General features: G+C 37.7%; 1 protein-coding gene across 4 annotated transcripts in view; it reads right to left on the minus strand.

Annotated features, from left to right (window-relative positions):
- LOC136878896 (next to BRCA1 gene 1 protein) overlaps positions 1-20,096 on the minus strand; it is a 219,112-nt gene that overhangs the window by 131,363 nt on the left and 67,653 nt on the right. For all 4 annotated transcript variants that reach the window (XM_067152484.2, XM_067152487.2, XM_067152486.2 and 1 more), the window contains exon 6: positions 15,970-16,303. In XM_067152484.2, coding sequence (XP_067008585.2) covers positions 15,970-16,303 — 334 coding nt within the window. The remainder of the gene's footprint in view (positions 1-15,969; positions 16,304-20,096) is intronic.

Below are 20,096 nucleotides of genomic sequence, written 5' to 3' on the forward strand. Positions count from 1 at the left end.
TTTCACTTTCTGAAGGGCGGACTGTGACCCTCTACATGCTGTATGAAGGACCTCCTAAGTGCAACACCAGACACACTGAATATTGCAAATCTTCAAATCTTTAGGCAGTGAAAGTTTCATTGTTTAATTAATGTTATTAGCTTTACATTTCACAAACTACTTTAACAATTTTCGGAGATGCCGAAGTGCCGGAATTTAGCCCCACTGGAATTCTTTTAGTGCCAGTAAATCTACCAGCATGAGGCTGACATATTTGAGCACCTTCAAATACCACCGGACTGAACCAGGATCGAACCTACCAATTTGGGGTCAGAAGGCAAACAACTCAACCGTCTGAGCCTCGGCCCGGCAGTGACAGTTTGAAATGGATTGACCAATTGTATACGTGACAATAGTACGACCTCTACCTAGTTGCAGGCAAACCTTCAAACACCTGAAAGTGAAGTCTCACGGAGACAAGCTGAACTGAACTATGTCCACTTAAATTACTGGGTCATTACTACACACTACTGTTGTGTTTAACTTAGCTGACAACTGTTTCAGTGTTGGGGTGGCATATGCTGGGCTAGAGTCTTTTAAGTTGCCATGACTGCTTGGTGATGTCATTATCAACCAATAAGCTTACTGCCTGCTTATGTCATTATCAACCAATCAGCTTACTGCCTGTTTATGTCATTACCAACCAACTAACCGACCGACCAACCAAACAACCTACTGTCTGTTTACATCATTATCAACCAATCCATACCCAGCTCGTCCCTTTAAAAATTGTGAGTTTAAACCTAATGTATCTATCTTGAACTGATCTTTGAGTGTGTGACGTAAGGGAAGCTCTCTTCCCAGAAGATGACGAAGAGGCTGGAGCAGGAGCGATAAGGTAGACAGCTAAATGAACCAACATGTAAACTTATCTGCATGTGGTGACAGGAGGATACCAGCGTTCCCCTCTTAGCATTTAACAGACGATCTTAATTTTAATGTAGGGTTTTCTCATTCTCAGTTAGGTTATATTATGTAGATTTCTAGAATGTTTCCGGACGGAGCATAAAACCTAAAACCACATTGAGGGTACTATGTAAAATTTAAGGACGTATGAGTATGTACCCTCGTTTCCCTTATTCACCTTGCTTTCTGGTGATTAAGATTTTCTATTCTAAATTTCTATCATGTGTTTTGGTCTTTAACTTCTTTTCTGGTCTGTCACCTTGCAGTATGGCTTATCCTCCATCACTGGGTCTTCTGCCGTACTACGTTTTATGACAAGACGTCATGTGATTGCTTGAGGTGTTCAGCATCCCCTTCATTTTGTTTTTGGCCTTTAAATTAACCTTTTGTTTTTACTTTTCTTGACCATCCAGTATGAACTTCGGCTCCTGTGATGACTGGATCTTTCGATCCTCTAGTTGTGTGTGGCTCCACTATCAAGTAAGGGTAGCGAGTGTAAAAGCTCATTAGCTTTTAAGTATCACAAGAGGTGTTCTTGTGTGAACTCTTCCGGCTGTTGAAACTGAAATTATGGTTCAGTGTTCGACTCCCTTCTGATATGCAACTACTCAAATCTGAGGGTTTGTTTCCCCTTTTTATGATTTTGTTTCGGGCGCTTTAGCTTGTTTGGTAACAAGGTCCAAGGTTCGATATTACTTCTGAAAACTTATTCATAGAGGCTAAATGGTAAAGCTGGCTCATAACAATAAAGACAATGCAGAAATTCTGGCTAAATATTTCAACAAGCTTTTAAATTGTAAGGAACCTACAGAACTCCTTCATTTGGACACCAACACCCCGATAAAAACACCACCAGAGAACATCAATCCCCCCCACAATACAGGAAGTCTACCAAGCTCTGAATAAATTTTAAAAAACTACAAAGCGCCAGGAGAAGATCAGACCTTTGTGGAAATCTGGAAATATGCAGGAACATCAGCAAAAGTTGCCCTCCATCAACACCTTGTCTCTATCTGAATTAAAGAAGAACTACCAGAACACTGGACAACAGCCCTCATTCACCCACTGCACAAAAAAGAAACAAAACTGACCCTAATAACTACAGAGGAATCTTGCTCCTGGACATAACATACAAAATATTTTCAATTTTTCAATAATCATCCTTAATAGGATACGTTTACAACTTGAGAAAGAACTAGGAGAATATCAAGGAGGTTTCAGACCCTGGAGGAGCTGTCCTGATCAGGTCACGAGTCTTAAGTTGATAATGGACTATAACAGGAGAAGAAACAGAGATATGCTGATAACATTTGTAGATTTCAAGAAAGCTTATGATTACATCCATAGAGAATCTCTGTTTAAAAGTTTAAGACACCTTGGACTACACCCCAAATTAACCCACCGGCTTACCTAACCGTCGAATCGATGGGGTGCGCGAGCCTATACCCGGCTATAACCGACAGGGTAATGCAGCGTCCTGCTTTGTCGATGGTACAGGGAAGGTGGTACATTAAAAACTCAACAGATGGCATTACCATCATTCTTTATATCTAAAGGAAGCCTCTTCAGCTGTATCTGAGTCATGTTTAGGAGATTAACCGCATAAATTGAAGATAGCATTAAGCTGATGTCACGGGTATTCAGTGAGTAAGGATGAACACGCGTGAGGCTATTACCGAGCAAGAAGTCGTGGATATTTTACTGAATAGTGATTGTGAAGAAGATTATAATATATCTGAAAGTTCTTCCTGTGAATCTAGTGATGTGGATACATTATCTGTGCTTAGTGAAGTTAGTGATAGAATACGTGTGAAGAAACAGATGTAAATATTATGAACGTAAATGTTCTGATGCACCGTAAGAATTACTAGGCGAGTTTACAGTGCATAGTTCATATTTTTCATTGTAATGTAGCACATTGCATTGAAATGATTATTTTTGAGTATTTCTATGAAAGTTTGACAACATTTGAGCCAGTAGTTGTAGTAATATTATCATTTAAGCACAGTCTTGCATGGACCTCAGAAACACCAGCATTTAAATGGTAAAGTAGAAGTCTGTTACAGCGAGTATGGGATATAATGACAACCCCGTTTTAATGACACGTTTTTTATCATCATCATCCTAAACCATCTCCAGTTTCCCGGGTGTGGTATATGAGCCTCCTCCATCTCATCCTGTCCTTGTACCATTCTTCCTCCACCAACTTGTCCCAATCATGACCTCTCAGCATTACATCGCTCTTAACTAAATCTATCCATTTCCTTCGTGGCCTTCCCACGGGTCGTCTTCCTTCTACTTTTCTGTCAAATTCCTTCCTTGCAGTACTGTTTACTGGCATCCTCTTCATGTGACCAAACCACTTCAGTCTTGATATCTGAATCTTATTTAGGAGAGAATTGTCTATTCCTACTTCTTCTCTAATTTTCTCATTCCTAATCTTGACTTTCCTGGTTTTCTGGATCATAGTGCGTAGGAATTTCATTTCAGCTGCCTGAAGTTTGGAATTATCTCTATTGGTCAGTGTTGTGGTTTCGAGACTGTATGTCCCTTCAAAATTCCTATATTAAACTGTACAATAGCCTTCGGTTATAACGAGAACCCTTTCACAGAGTCATGCGTTATTGCGACAGTTTTTAACGTGTTTTATTTTCCGCTATCGGTACTTCTATATTTCAGCGTAAAAAACTAACAAAAAGACTACTGATCATTATTTTACGCGTAACTCTTGATATTCCGCGAACTAAAGTACGGTAAATATTTGTATATTACTATGATCGTTTTACACAATTAGATTATAAAACCTTTCCACGAAAAGATCGACAAACATTGCAGCAGCAGGTCTCTTGCAAACGGGATTATTGGTAACATAGTCTCATTCATATCAAGAATTCAACGTGAAGCGGTAGTTCCTTCCGATGTCACAAATTTGTTGGGTTGGTCACCATGTTATGCCTATTGGTCACCATGTTATGCCTATGCATTGTCGCAATGAAGACTTCTTTATTGAGCTAGTATTATTGCAGTCAAAGTTTGTCGTTCCTTGGGGTGGGATTGAATCTGACGCTTTAATTTATTGCTGTCGTATGCAGTGTAAAGCCACTTCTTGTGTTGATTAAGTGGTGATTTCTTTAGTCTGCGTGTCTAAAATTGTTTTCTGTGTGAGATATGAACAAACTGTGCTATTGTTTATTTAAAAGATCGAGTTTCTTTCCGTAACGTGCAAAGAAGTCGTATAGGCCCTATTACTGATATTAAAAGCAAACAGGCCTTAATGTGTAGTGTTTATTTACATTTCTGTTTGTTTTCGGTGCTGTGAACAGCATAATTCGAACTGTTGGCTGTTTCTAAGTTGTGTTCGGGAGTCTTCGTTCCTTTTGAAAACAGTATCGGCATTAAAACAAATCCAGTTCGTTCTGTTGTGACTTAACACATTACAATGTCGAGTGGGAAATGAAAATCATTAGATTTGGCTACAAAATATGAAATTGTGCAGGCTTGTGAAAAAAGCAGTGTGAGCAAAAGTGAAATAGGCAGGCGGTATAATTTAACATCTTCGACTCTATTTACTATCCTTAAAAATAAGGAAAAAAACCAAGGCGCTGTTTTAAAAGGTAGCATTCCAAGAGGGAGTAAGAAACTGCATGGTGCGGACCATGCTGAACTTGAAGCTGCCCTTTTTGAATGGTTTACCCAGAAGCAAGCTGCAGGAGTTCCTATTTCAGCGCCCATGTTAAAATCTAAGGCACAAGACTTGGCTCTCAGACTATTTCAGACTTCCAGTGTAGTGATGGATGGTTAAATCACTTTAAAGCCAGATGTGGCATTTCGCTTCATACAATAAAAGGCAAATCGGGAAGTGTAGAAGAAAAAGCCGTCAGTGACTGGCTTCCAATTCTCCGTGAAATTCTTAACAGGTACGAGCCCAAAGATGTCTAAAACGCTGATGAATCTGCACTTTTCTATAATTTATTACCCCAAAGGACTCTTGCAGTGAAGGGCGACCCATGCAAAGGTGGAAAACGTAGCAAAGAACGATTAACCATTCTTTTGTGCCGCAACACGGACGGTATTGATAAACTGAAACTGTTTATCATCGGCAAGTCAACCAAACCGCGAGCATTTAAAGGCGTGCATAACATTCCGTGCACGTATGAAGCGAACATGAAAGCATGGATGACAATGGCACTTTTTAAGTAGTGGCTTCAAGCATTTGATTCAAGAATGGGATCGAAGAACAGAAAAATCATTCTTTTTATAGACCATTGCCCCGCTCATCCAAATGTTGAGCTACAGAATATTGAATAGGTATTCCTACCACCAAATTGTACCAGTGTGCTACAACCACTTGATCAGGGCATATTTAAACTCCTTGAACACGGCTTTTGTAGCATACTGATTGATGCATAGGCTTGAGGTCAAACGAGTACTGAAATGGAATGTACTGGAAGCTATCCAAGGTATTGCAGTGTCGTGGGAAACCATATCTTCTGCTGCAATTTCGGCATGTTTCAGACAGGCTGGCTTCCGACGAAGTGAAACAGAAGGCAAAATTATTGAGGAGGAACTTCCTCATCTCGAAGTACCAGATAGCTGGAATCGTGTCTCTTCTCAGTTGGAAGTCACCTGTCAATTTGACGATTACGTAATAGCTGATGAAGGTGGGCCTGTATGCGGGGGATCTGAATGAGAGTGAAATTCTTGAACTCGTTAAGCCTACTAACTCACGTGATGAATCCGACGAGAGTGAGGAGGACGGGGACATCACAGACGTACCAACACAGACTGCTTTAGATATTTTAAAAACATTTTATGCAGTCAATGACATATCACTAGACGATTTAGTGGCTATCCAGTGAGTAGAGAATTTTGTGATAAGGAACACCATTGCCGGCACAAGACTGAAGCAAGCGACTTTGGACTCGTTCCTGAAGCCTCTGTAAGGTATTAAAAAAAATAACTACTGTATTCAAATCTAGTGCTGTGAATGGAAACTTTAAATGCAAATGTAATATAGCCTAGAATAGTTTTAACTTTCATTTTGCACGGTGAAACATTTTTAATCGCTGCACTTTTCGCCAGTTTTGGTAACTGGTATCTTCTTTGAATTATGCTGGTGTGATTTATTTTGTATTATAAAAAGTTGTGTGTTCAATCTCAATTCATGCCCTGTTGATCAAACACTTTGAAAGAACTGACAATTACAATTCGAGTATTAACGGTGCGCGCTAAGTTGCTAGGCATGTTGGGATATGTAGGAATATAAACATCAAAAATAGCTTCATGACTGGGGGATGTTGCATGTGTAAAGTATGAAGCACATTTCTGCCTTTATTCAGGGAGCTCCGTAGAATACCACAATAAAATGAATAAAGTGGAAGCGTACGAGAAGATAGGAGAGAAATTTCTCAAGGAAATGGGCAGTTTTTATATTTATTACCGTATGATAACCTGTAACTAAACACCATCCGCAATGTTTGATTTATGACGATCTTCGGATATTATTATTATTAGTAGTAGTGAATTCTCCCAATATTGGAAGCAAGTAACACGATCAATATTATTATTGAATTCCTAATACGTTTTCGTGCAATAAGTAAGAATTTCCATTGCATTGCTATCATTTTTATTCAAATCATGTGCGTAAATGAAATATAACCTCTGCAAAATGATGTTAAGGCAGTAAATATATCACAAAAATTATGTAGAAGAATATCGAAATCTTTTTGTATGTAAATTATGCCTTACTGCGTTTCTCTTCCTTTTAAGAATACATCACACTACTAGTCCAAGAATCACAACTGCTGGCTGAGTTTCCTCCACATTAAAACAAAATTCTATCAAACCTTGCCAAATCTTGTAAAACCTTCAGCAATATTGAACAGTCATTGACAAGATTTGAAATTTTTCTTGTAAACTATTGAATCGGAAGAAAAATGTGATGGTGTGCAACAGGCATTTTTAGTCGCGTGTTTCTGAAGGCTAGATTTAAATTGAATACGATCGATCACCCATATCGATTTCTCACTACATCTACTACCCACACTAGCACGCTATCTTGCGCTGCCGATTATTAATCCCCGTCGACTGGTAAAAAGAAATATTCAAGTTCGAAACGAGGGAGAACATGCCTTCATAACTCTTCATAAGTGTGTAAATAATGTGACAGATAGTTTTCGTTAGCTCAGTCAAAATAAAGGCTGAAATAAACAACTGATTTCAGTAATAACTATGTAATTGACCTTGCGTACCACTAACTACCTTTACCAGATTTCGGAGACGCTGAGGTGTCAAAATTTAGTCTTGCAGGAGTTCTTTTACGTGCCAGTAAATCTATAGACACAAGACTGACGTATTTCAGAACCTTCAAATACCACTGGACTGAGCCAAGATTGATCCTAACCTACCAAGTTGGGGTCAGAAGGCCAGTGCCTCAACCATCTGAGCCACTCAGTTCGGCAGTTTAGGTACAGTAAATAAATAAAAATGTGATATATCTCAATGTACGACAGTATGCATCACTGATTTCAGAAGTTACTTTATTACCAATCGGGTTAAATTTCAGAAAGGCTGTTCCCTCATCAATTTTCAGCGAAATTATTATTATTATTATTATTATTATTATTATTATTATTATTATTATTATTACTATGTCCGACTCGTTGGCTGAATGGTCAGTGTACTGGCTTTCGGTTCAGAGGGTCCCAGGTTCGATTACCGGCCGGGTTGGGGATTTTAACCTTCATTGGTTAATTCCAATGGCCCGGGGGCTGGGTGTTTGTGCTGTCCCCAACATCTCTGCAACTCACACGCCACACATAACACTATCCTCCACCACAATAACACGCAGTTACCTACACATGGGAGATGCCGCCCACCCTCATCGGAGGGTCTGCCTTACAAGGGCTGCATTCGGCTAGAAATAGCCACACGAAATTATATTATTACTATTATTTTTCCGGGACGTACAATATGTTTCCATGATGCGTGCATGGTGAAGTATTTGGTTTTTTTGCGTATCTATTCTGAAATTTAGGGAAAATCAGGTATAACGACAATCCGCTATAGTGAGTAAATTTTTCGCCGTTGTAAATTCTCGCTATAACAGACTTCTACTGTAATTTAAAGGTCTGTAACTGATGTTTATAAGGTAAGCGGATGGGTTAATAAACATGATAAAATTGACTCTCACGAACACCAAATCAAAAGTGAAGTTTAGAGGTGAAACATCAGAGACATTTGAAATTAAAACTGGACTACGGCAGGGAGATGGGCTCTCACCACTATTATTTAATTGTGCTCTATAAAAGGTAATGAGGGAATGGTTTAGGAAATATCCCCCCAAAATAAAGATTGGCCGAAAAATCAAAACAAATCGCATGGATTTCGCTGACGATTTAGCATTACTAGCAGTGGACATAAAAGCAGCAAACACTCAGATATATGAACTTCAAAACATTGCAAATAAAATTGGCCCCAAAATACCATTTGAAAAACAGAAATTATGCCCCAAAAACCAACACAACTAAAAGAAGTTACCATAAATGGTAATAAAATCAAAATAGTAACTCAATTTAAATATTTTGGAGAAGTAATAACACATAACCTAAATGAAAAAATCTCAATCCAAACAAGAACAAATTGATTAGCTAAAGCACAAAAATTAACATGGGATATCTACAAAAAGAAATGTCTATCAATAAATGCAAAAATAAAACACTACAACACAGTTATAAAACCAGAAGCTACATATGCAGCAGAAACACCTTTTCACCTGAATAAACACTGACAGACTTCAGAAAATTGAAAGGAGGATTGGAAGAACCTACATCTACAAAAAATACCAGAAAGATGGACAGTGGCGGTTAATACCTAACAAAGTCGTGCACAAAGAGCTAGAACCTATTACAGATACTATGCGTAAGAGGAGACTGGGATTCTTTGAACATATCATGAGGATGCAGGATTCGAGACTTCTGAAACAACTAGTACAACACAATCTCATCTCAAAAAATACCACAACAGGACGTAAATGGATCAGAGAAATAAGAGAGGATCTGAAGGAAATAGGCCTTACAAAATTTTTTTGCTAGTTGTTTTACGTCGCACCGACACAGATAGGTCTTACGGCGACGATGGGACAGGAAAGGCCTAGGAATGGGAAGGAAGCGGCCGTGGCCTTAATTAAGGTACAGCCCCAGCATTTGCCTGGTGTGAAAATGGGAAACCACGGAAAACCATTTTCAGGGCTGCCGACAGTGGGGTTCGAACCTACTATCTCCCGAATACTGGATACTGGCCGCACTTAAGCGACTGCAGCTATCGAGCTCGGTGGCCTTACAAAAGAAGACACCAGAAATAAGATAAAACAGAATACAAAACTCCACTTTACCCTTACCTGAAACATTTTTTTTTTTGCACCGACACAGATAGGTCTTATGGCGACAATTGGATATGAAAGGCCTAGGAGTTGGAAGGAAGCGGCCTTAATTAAGGTACAGCCCCAGCATTTGCCTGGTGTGAAAATGGAAAACCACGGAAAACCATTTTCAGGGCTGCCGATAGTGGGATTTGAACCTACTATCTCCCGGATGCAAGCTCACAGCCGCACGCCTCTACACGCACGGCCAACTCGCCCGGTCTTACACAAAACAAACCAACAACACGGATATTTTCAACTGAGGAAAGGGCACTAAGATTGGAGCGTCTGAAGAAGTACTGGGAGGACCACAAAGCCCAAACAATCCCTTCAAAGAGATCTGAACGACGGACGGACTGACTAAAGTGATCCTATATGGTCTTAAAAAAAGAAGAAGCAGAAGAAGAAGAAGAAGAAGAAGAAGAAAGAAGAAGACGCTAAAGCCTCATTGTTTTCTTTCAATAACCATAGATGTGTAGACCTATTGGTCAGATAAAGACTTAAAAGTCTTGTGTGGAAAAATGGGAGCTTCTTCTCCCTGTATGCTATGCTTTAAAGCTTAATTATTATTTCTTGTTATACCTCTTCTATTGCTTGTTAAAAAATTTACTACTGCTGCTATTGTTTTGAAAAAACTATCTATCAAAAGAAAAGAAAAGAATACCTTGAACCCTTGACTTACCATTCCATCGTTGGTCGGCCACAGCTGCTACAGCAGAGCAATTTTGAACTCTTAAATCTTGAGGTCGTTGCGGGAATGTTTCGGTCACGATCATAACCAAATGATGGGGTTCAGAAGAGAGCCTAACTACTTGAAATGAGGAGCAAATATGTGCTTATTAACTTTTATTAAATTCTAAATGGCACAAAAATATTATTTTATTTATATAAATCCTTGATCAATAATTATTAATTATGAAATGCTTCAACGCAGTCACATTGCATAGCGTCTATATTTTCTTTTACAATATCGAAGAATTTGCTTCGGTGAAAGTAGGAATATCATAAATTAGTGGATGGCGAAACTGAAAAAAGTGAAAGGAAAACCTGAAAAATCGGGCACCTATTAATCCAAACGATAACTGAGAATTAATCCACACGATCCATGGAAAATCTGACCTTCAACAAGTAGAACGCCTGATTTACTCTTAATTAAGGTTATCCACCAGTCGAATACCCTTTCGGATACAGAACACCTGCCGAATGGACCCTTAATCGAACCAAATTGACTATCAGTTGCTTTGGATAGGTTGCGAAATATTATTGAAAAGCATGGTGTTCACTACAAGTTAACAGCAGCATTCACAATTGAAACAATATTCCACCATGTATTTGTTATTTCATGACACCCTTAAGTGATAAAATAAACCCGATGCTAAACGTGCATCACCCAAACAGCTGTTCAGAAGGAACCAACAACAACACGATCCGCGAGGATCTTACGTTACGTCGTTCTGAAGGAACAAAACTGCGAAATGCAGGAAACACTTATTCATCACGCATTTGGAAGAAATGCCAAATACTGAAGTTAATTAAAAAGTGGTAAATCACTTGAAAAATATTACTATAAAACCGACTTTCAGGTTATGAATGGTTATGTTACGCTTAATAAAACTACAAGTCCACAAAGAAAAAAATACACAAATTACAGAATTCTTTCCTACTCAACAATGACTACCATCACAGATCCATCTACTTATTGTTTGTCCCAACACACTACCTACAAGCTTTCAATTGATCGAACTCAACTACGTATAAAAATGAAAGAACGACAAAGATCGAAAATAAAATATATTACTGGCTGACGAATCGAATCCACATTCGTAACTCAAGTCTCGCACTAATACGTTGAGTGTCAATATGCACATTATCAAAGCGAAACGGACGTCAGAACGACAAAACAATTAAGTCCGTAAAATAAAATAAAATACCGAAGTTATCTGAACTCAAACACGCATGGAAAACTACAGCAAAAATATTCAATCACAGTTAGCTCAGTACCCAATGTTGGAAAACCCTCATTATGCATGCCGTCAGTGATTCTATAATCTTGAATAAACACCTTTCAGCTGTTGAGGGCTGCGTGCAAGTTTGGCCTCGTTATTACCGAGCTAACATTCTTCCCATTTCGTATTTTACTGCAGACACTACCTTTGCCCAGGTCACTTCGCAAAAACATCTAATCTAAGACTTGAGTATGTACAGCTGACATCCCAGACCTATCGTCGGGCCTACTTAACATCTGTACAACCTAACACTAACCTCTATATACACGTACCTTCCTAATTCTATCGTTGAGCGTGAACTAGGATGTCTCATCATCAGTATACTCCTAGGATGACATGTGATGTCCTAAGTCTATTGTCGGGCCGAAACTGGGTCGTATACGCTTTCCCTAGCATATCAGGCGAAATCGTAATTCCAAACAAACTCTGATATCTTTAGCTGTAAATCTGGTCAAAACGAAGAACACACAATGAAACAACTCTTGCCACAGAACGAACGCAAGTCGAAAAATGCAATAAGTTTCTATCTTGTTACAAAAAAACATGAACTTGAAAATAAATATCACGTGGCGAACAATCCCCCAACTCAAACACGATCTCAGCATGCGCAATGAAGTTGAGGAAAGAATAATATCTTCCAACACACGTCTAACATTTAGTGGATGTCATCAAAAATAATAATCATCACCACCGCAGAGATACATACTATAATTTTAAGGTGAGGCCCTCAGATCGCCTACCGTCATTTTTCAAACATTCATATCCATGACTATCCAGTGAAATGAAATTCAATAAATTTACACAGCCAAACATATCGCTTTAAAACGTCCAATATCTCCATTTCACAAATGCTCCGATTTACTGATAAATTACCGCCTTGTAATTTATGAACTTTACTAATTGGAAACTCGTCATTACAGTCAAACAACACCAACCATGTACTCAAAATGCTCTTTAATCCTTGAGGTCATATTATTCTAATATTCATTACTGACTTTACGTAACTAGTCACCTGAAATTTTATTACCAAGAGTTACCATCTTCACAAAAATTGTTTTTCACTTGGGATCTTATTTGACTCACACAATAATTATCTCGGACTGACCTTCTCCAGGTCCCAGCTTTCGGATTGTTAGCGGAATATACTACAGCCTGCCACATAAATCTCACATTTAATATACAGCCTGTCTCAAAAATCCTTCCTCGGCAAACATAGCCTGTCTCAAAAACTCTTCCCCGGCAGATATAACCTATCTCAAAAATTCATTCTCCTCGCCTTCTCATGGTGGTATTACGTAAAATCCAGGCTCCCTTTTGCCTTCAACATTTCTACCACTCTCATCTCCACATATATAAATTCTTCACTCTCAATCCATTTTTCTTATATTTCAAGACCCTTTTCAAATCTCAATCCTCTTGTGAAAAACAACAACTTTTATAAAATACACCTTTTTATTTTTACTGTTACTACAACTTTCGGACCTCGAGAATACAACAACACACCGTGATTTTCCGTATCATCGACATACATGATGTCACAAAATTTTACTTCCCATGAATAAAACATAACTTTATCGAATTTCACTGGAATTTTTCTAAACGCCCGCCATCCTTGTAGAACATACTTGTTAAATCCACTTTTTAACATAGGAAAATTTTATCCCGCGGTAGACATTATTATTATTATTATTATTATTAATATTTCGACAAAAATTTTCTGAATTCAAACGATATTAGAAATTAAGACACTCGCCACGACTACTTTACCATTCTCACCTTCCTAATTTTCCTTACTTCGGACAATATCTCAAAGAACATTAACACAAGATTTAAACGTCGCATTTTATAGTTTCTTGATGTGAAATTTTACAAAACTAAAGATTTTCACACGCTGACCAAAATTATAATACTTTTTTCTGATCATTACAAAATATCACCCCGACACACGCAATGAAAAATTTGGTTGGGACAAACAACATTCTAACTACAACATTGATTAAAGGTTACAGACCTGTGATCTTAGCCGTCATCCTTGGAGTTCTGGCTGTATTTAGCCAGCAAACCGCTCGTCTAGCCTACCATAGCTAGGTTATACATCTTCTTTATAAATATAACTTAAATTACACAGCACTTTCTAACGCACTTTCAAACGTTTAGCAAGCGACAAACACTCTGCTCAAATGACCACATCTACTGCATTCACAAGACTGTCCCCTTCTCGCCTGACTACGGCCAGGTGTTCCAACAGATAAGAAACCAGACACAGTAGCTAACTTCAAACTCCTCTTTAACAAACACACATTGAATACCGAGAGAAATTCAATCACTTCTAAACTTTCAAAGTTTCATTAGCGGCAGCTCAGAAAATTTATATCATCTACCATTCCTAACAGTAGATCTGAACCATAGCCACGAACATGTAGTAAGTTATTTGGAGACCAAATTTTTACACTTTTCTTTCGCCGAGTGATGAGGGCTCTGCCGCTCCAGGAACCAGACAGACACTGAGAAATATACGGAGGGAGGTTTCTTTTATACTCTATGGGGTGACGCTATTCACACCATGGAGCTAGGTTATGCAATATGCTAATTCCGCATCCAATAGACCGATTTTTCTGAAATTTGTTCCATAAGTTCGGACAGACTTACAATTTATTTCTGTGTTACTCTCATAATTTTCCCATACTCGCAACAGGCGAAATAAATTATTTCTGCCCGGGCGTTTCGCGGGTTTTCTTCATTCATCGACCTTGGCACGTGTCAGTAGTCCGTGGATCGGACGCGGACTCACCTCTAGGCTTAACTGCATTTATATTCTTTATTTCAGGATTTACTGTGTTGCCAAAATCTCTCGTTATGAAGAATTCCTTGAATTTGAAAAATTGTTGAATATTCAAAGTCCACCGAAGTGTCACGGTATTTCACGAGCTTGCGGCTCGGCTTGACACGGGGCGCTCGCTCCCACGAGACAGCCAGACTCATGAAATGGCCGCTCTCAAACAAGTAACTTTTATTTGAAATAAATATTGAGAAAAATAAAAAATAATTTTCTCATCGTAGAATTATGGGTTCAACCTTGGAAATATATTCTACATTTTTCTTCAAGTGTTTTTGTCCAGTACCTGGCCCTGCCACTTCTCTCTCTCCTGCCACTAGGTGGTTACAGTATAGATTGTACATACTGTATTTATACTTCAAATTTATATCAGCATGTAAGTTTGAGTAGTGCTTTTGACATGATTGTATGAACCAATAACTTTTCTAAATATACTGTTGTGATTATTGGGATTCTATTATTAGGACTCGGAAAATGGCGATGAAATTGTATATATGTAATGTATTTATTCATTTGTTTTCCCTTTTGTCTCCCCTCGGTATGTGAATTTTGGAATTGTTTAATTTGTTTGATGTTAATATGATTTTAAAATTATTTGTCATGGTAATTCTGGTGCATACTGTACCACACGCGCCACATCGGCATGGGAGATTTCCGGTTTCGTAAAGTTGCATTTATTTCGAAATTTCTCGTGGATTCACAAATGTTCCTTGTCAGCACTATTTTTCCTGTGCTCCTATTGGAGAAAATAAAAGTAAATGTGATTGGTAGGTGAAGGAAAAGATCGGACGCTCATTGGCTGTGTAAGATTTCCTAATTTCCGGAGAGAAGTGTTGTCGCTAGAGCCTGGCTCTGCGAAGGCTTCTTTGCTGTTGGACCATTGAAGGGAACGGTCACCTCCTAAGGTATGGGTCTTCTTGGCCCCGCCATCCGGTAAGCACTTTATTATTTTTCACTTTTCTGGTATTCAGTTTCAAATGTAGTGTTTCGTTTAATTTTCTTTGCCGGAGCGTACCCGTGTTTCCTTTAGCTACCGAATTTAATTAATATGACTTAGCCATTTCGGTAAGTCGCCTCATCTTTGCAAAGAGACAGTTCCCGTTTTGTTGTTCAGGTAAATTAAATTTTATACGCCGTTCGATGTAACCACTAAATGTAAATTCTCCTCGGGACTGTCTCGTTCTTTCTGCTTCATCGTGGAGTATTCCCCTTCAGGTCAGGTACCCTTTTTACCTTTCTCTTACTTCTTTCAAACTGCTTTGGTTTTTAAAAGTATCGGCACAAACAGTGGAACATCATGTGCAATGTTCCGGTGAAAAATTACATAATTTATATCTAACCTCGAGGTATACTGTAATAACAGCTGTAATAATGTCGTCAAAATTTAATGGTGTATTTGTTATTGTTTTATATTTGAATTTGCATCGAAATTGTTAAGTAAAGTTTAGGATTGCCTTGACTTCGCTTCTTCAGTATTACCAATACCTTCCACTCCCTGGATATGGTTCCCAGCCGCTTCCCTGTTATCCTTTCGTAGCCGTCATGTTGGTTATCCTGTTCGTTTTAGTTTCTGTGGTTAAAGTGTTTATAATTTAATTTTGTACATGTTGATATGCCTCGTGTAGTGTACATATTTGGTAAATGCACAACGGTAGCAAATATTTTCTCTTTATTATTTCTGTAACTTGTAACCCCAAAGAGGAGGTTACATATACCACATTTCAAATTCAATGTAAGAAAGAAAGAAAGAAAAGAATCCTTACCTTATCAGTCCACGGCAATGTACCAGTATTCATTATTTCCCAAATCTTTGTGAATCTTTCCCCAGGCTGGATATGTATCTCAGTTTTAGGACTGTCATTAAGCAATATAGCATCCATAAGGTAAGTGCCCGTCAGGACATCATTGGATTTCTTTCGAGAAACCAAAGTCACTTTCCTCTCTGGCACACGCTCACATCTGGCCTTTGACTGAGATTTCTTCTCCATCATACGTTTGGTCTTATTTTCAAGCTTTTCTAATTTAGAATCTAATTTTTTCTCCAGCTTTTTCTCACGTTTATGCAACTTCTCAATCTTCTTCAGGAGCTTGTGATCCCTGCAAATATTCACAGTGAACTTTAGTTATTTGGAAGTCATAATATAAGAAAATCCATGTTAAAAAAGTAACGTAGAAAGTAGAGCAAAATGATATAACCTTGTCATCCTGGACCTTGATTCCTTAAAACAATAACAGAGTGCATGTCTGATAAAAATATGCTTTTGAAGAATTTTGAGGACATAACAGGAAAAGTATAAGATAAATTGTTTATCCCAATTTTTTTTATAACTTGTACCACACAGTTTCTATACCTACGCAAATAGCAATATACAGTAGATCCTTCATCAGATCTCTGATGTAAGTTGATCTAGAGCTTCCTCTACAACTTTCCCTTCACAGAGCCTTTGCAATGGTATAAAAAAATGTCCTTCACGTCTCAGATGACCAATTCCGATGCTTCTGCTCTTCTTAAACATGCTGAGTAGCAATTCTGCACACTGTCTCTTCATTTATGGTTTAAATTAATGCCGTAATGGTCCACCTTTTTCAATACTATAATATGCAATATTATTGAATTACATTACTAAACTAGGGACTAGTTTCGGCCTTGGCTGGCCATCTTCAGCCTCAATGTAATACATCTAATAACTAAACAAATGTACAAACACACAACTGACATAAAAACCAAATGTACAAACACATAATGGACATTAAAATCTGGGATGAACTATGTGTAAAATTTGAAAAACAAATGAGGCTCTAAATTGTGGAGTATGCTCATCATCCAGACTCTTTCTTGCATTAATATTAATAGAATTGTTAGTTCCATCAGCTAATCATTACAATTTCAATTGCAACACGGGAACGGGTAAATATTGATTCGTAGTCAGATCATCAATCACCAAATCTACTTGAGTGGCGTTAGCAGTATGCAAGCCACTGGACGCCGCTGTAAATAACCACCAGCTGACGCAGAACTGCTAGACGGTGTTTCCACATCAACCAACGTAAATAAATGAAATGAATGAAATTATTATTGTGATCACAATTCAATACGGATGAAAACCATGAAGTTTATATCCTATAACATAATTCATGCTCCAAATCATAAAGAAAAGACTACAAGGGACAGTCTATGGCTACATCCAAGAAACACAGTTTGGTTTCCATTGAGGAGTTGGTACGAGATGCCATTGGCACTCTAAAAGAATTCTTGACGAACACAGATGAGCAGGAGGTGAAATCCGTTCGTATGCTTCAGTGACTATGAAAAGGCATTTGACTGAGTTTTGTGACATAAATTATTCCCATTATCAGGGAAATACAGGAGTGGAAGAACAGCTCATCTCATTCATATGGAACCTCTACAATGGTCAAAATGCTGTTGTAAATTTGAGAGAACGTCTTACAAATCCAGTCCCTACCAGAAAAGGAGTATGATAGAAAAGGGTAAAACAAGGATGGCATCTCTGCCCAATTTTAACGTTTTTGGAGAGTTGAAGATGGCAGAAGCTCTAGAAAGCACAGATTTAGGAGTAAAAATCAATGGAATACTCATACAAATACAGTAATTAAGTTTGCAGATGATCAGGTCAGGTAACGTTGTCAAGAGCTGCATCAACGGTGCAGCAATATGGTATGAAGGTAAACACCTCAAAGACGAAATGCATGACAGATTTGAAATTCCCAAAACCTCTTTGCTTAAAGATTGATGATTCAGATATAGACCAAGTCAAGTCCTTTACTTACAGATTACAGAGAATGGAAGGTGCACAACTGAAGTTATATACTGTACTGCTCAGGCAAAAACAGTTTTTATGCAGAAGAGGAGATTACTGTGTACCAGTCAACTTAATCTTCCCCTCCGAATGAGAATGCTACAAGCATCTGTATGGACAGTTGCACTGTATGCCTGTGAAATGTGGACACTAAATAAAAATGAAAAGAACCATCTTGAAGCCTTTGAGATGTGCTGCTACTGTAAGATGATGAATGTGACATACCTTCCTTAAAGAAATTCTAATTGACATCCAGGCACAGAATCATGTTTCAATGAAAGAAGCAGCAATTAACAGGATAATATGGAAATATTTTATGGCAAATGATCAGTCTTAGGACAGTAAACCAATGATGATGATGATGATGATGATGATGATGATGATGATGATGATGATGACAAATCACAGATTACTTAATATCGGTTTAAATTGTAACTGTTGTTTAAAAAGACTGCGGTGCACATACCATAACCACAGATTACTTACTGTAATAGTGTTTTGTTAGCAGCGATTTAATCAGCAAACATAAGCATTTTCTGTGAAAATAGCATACTGAATGTGCTCACTTGTTTTTCATACTGCAATTGTTTGTGTGGTTAAAACGAATACCAACATATCGAAGGTGTACACATGAACAAACTGTTAGAAATGAAATGGAAACTTTCAATTAATTATTTCTCATCAATTATTTGAAAGGGTTACCCCTCTCAACTATCATCATATTGTTTCCCCAGTTATCAATATATTCTAAATATTGTAGATAAAGTAACTAGTCTTCAAAATCGTCGTCTACAAACCTTGGTGACATTTTGAAGTTTCGCTGCTTATCATTGTTTACCATCCTTAAACGCACAAATTTGACAGATTAATAATGTTATTGTTTTTACGTCCCACTAACTACTAATGAAGTTTGACAGATTAAATTTAAATCAGGAATTAAGCCCATAATCGAGATTGAGGCAATGTAAGTGACCATAAACAGTGATTAATGACACTATTGTAATTTTGTTTCCGTGTTCTCCAAATTTGTACGTTCCTCATCACCAGATGTTTCATTCCAGGCTTGTGTCAATGTCATACTTTCATATGGTATACACCTGTTACGTGACACTCTCTCAGACCGATGTCCCCTCTTGATCAAATATTAATTAAGATACCCTTTAATATTATCATATTTGTATCTATGACTGCCTTCGTGTCTAAAAAAGCACTGGTACCAGTAACTGAGTACTGTATAACAGATAATTACACATTTATCGTAGTAGGCCTACTTGCATTGACAGTGAGCATATAATTTTATCGTGGGTTTGCTTTTAGTGAACGATATTACAAGTGTGCCATTACATTATTCCTGAAATGAAAGATCAATCGATTCTGAATGAGTGCGATTACTTAGAGTGGAATTAATTAAAATTAATGACTTCATATAAAAACCATAGAAGTTAAGATTGACACAATGTCAAAGTAGATAAAATCATGAGAGCACTGAAAAGAGACAAAACAAGGGAGTCGGATCTTAAAAAAAAAAAAGAAAAAATTGGCCCCCGATCGTGGGGCAAGAAAAGAAGACAATGAGAGGCAAGGAGAAGATAAAAAAAGGAAAAATTGGCGCACCAACGTAAAGCTCGAAAAGAATGGCTCGACTAAAAAGAAAAACTGATACTCAACGTGGAGATCCAAAAGAAGACTTAGAGATAAAAAGAAATTATGATGCCCAGCATCAAAGTAAGAAGAGAAAAACAGACATAAAAAGAAAATATGACATTCAACGTGGAGCTGAAAAGAAATTATGGTGCACTAACGTAAGACAAGAAGATGGTAGAATAAAATAAAAATTTTAGTAAGTTATGAGATATAGTTACAAAGATATGTTGTAAAATGCTAATTACTTTGTAATAATCACATTGAAATGGGCTAAGATTGAATGATACAATTAAGATACAGGTTATCTCGTAATCTGGGATAATTTATGCAGTTCGGCAAGGGAAATCCTGGGTAGCCTGTCCAATTTCATCAGAAATACAAATTAATTAAAGTACCTTACAGAAAATGAATACGACCTGCATTAGCAA

The sequence above is a fragment of the Anabrus simplex genome, chromosome 8 (assembly GCF_040414725.1).
Source record: "Anabrus simplex isolate iqAnaSimp1 chromosome 8, ASM4041472v1, whole genome shotgun sequence".
Lineage (NCBI taxonomy): Eukaryota > Metazoa > Arthropoda > Insecta > Orthoptera > Tettigoniidae > Anabrus > Anabrus simplex.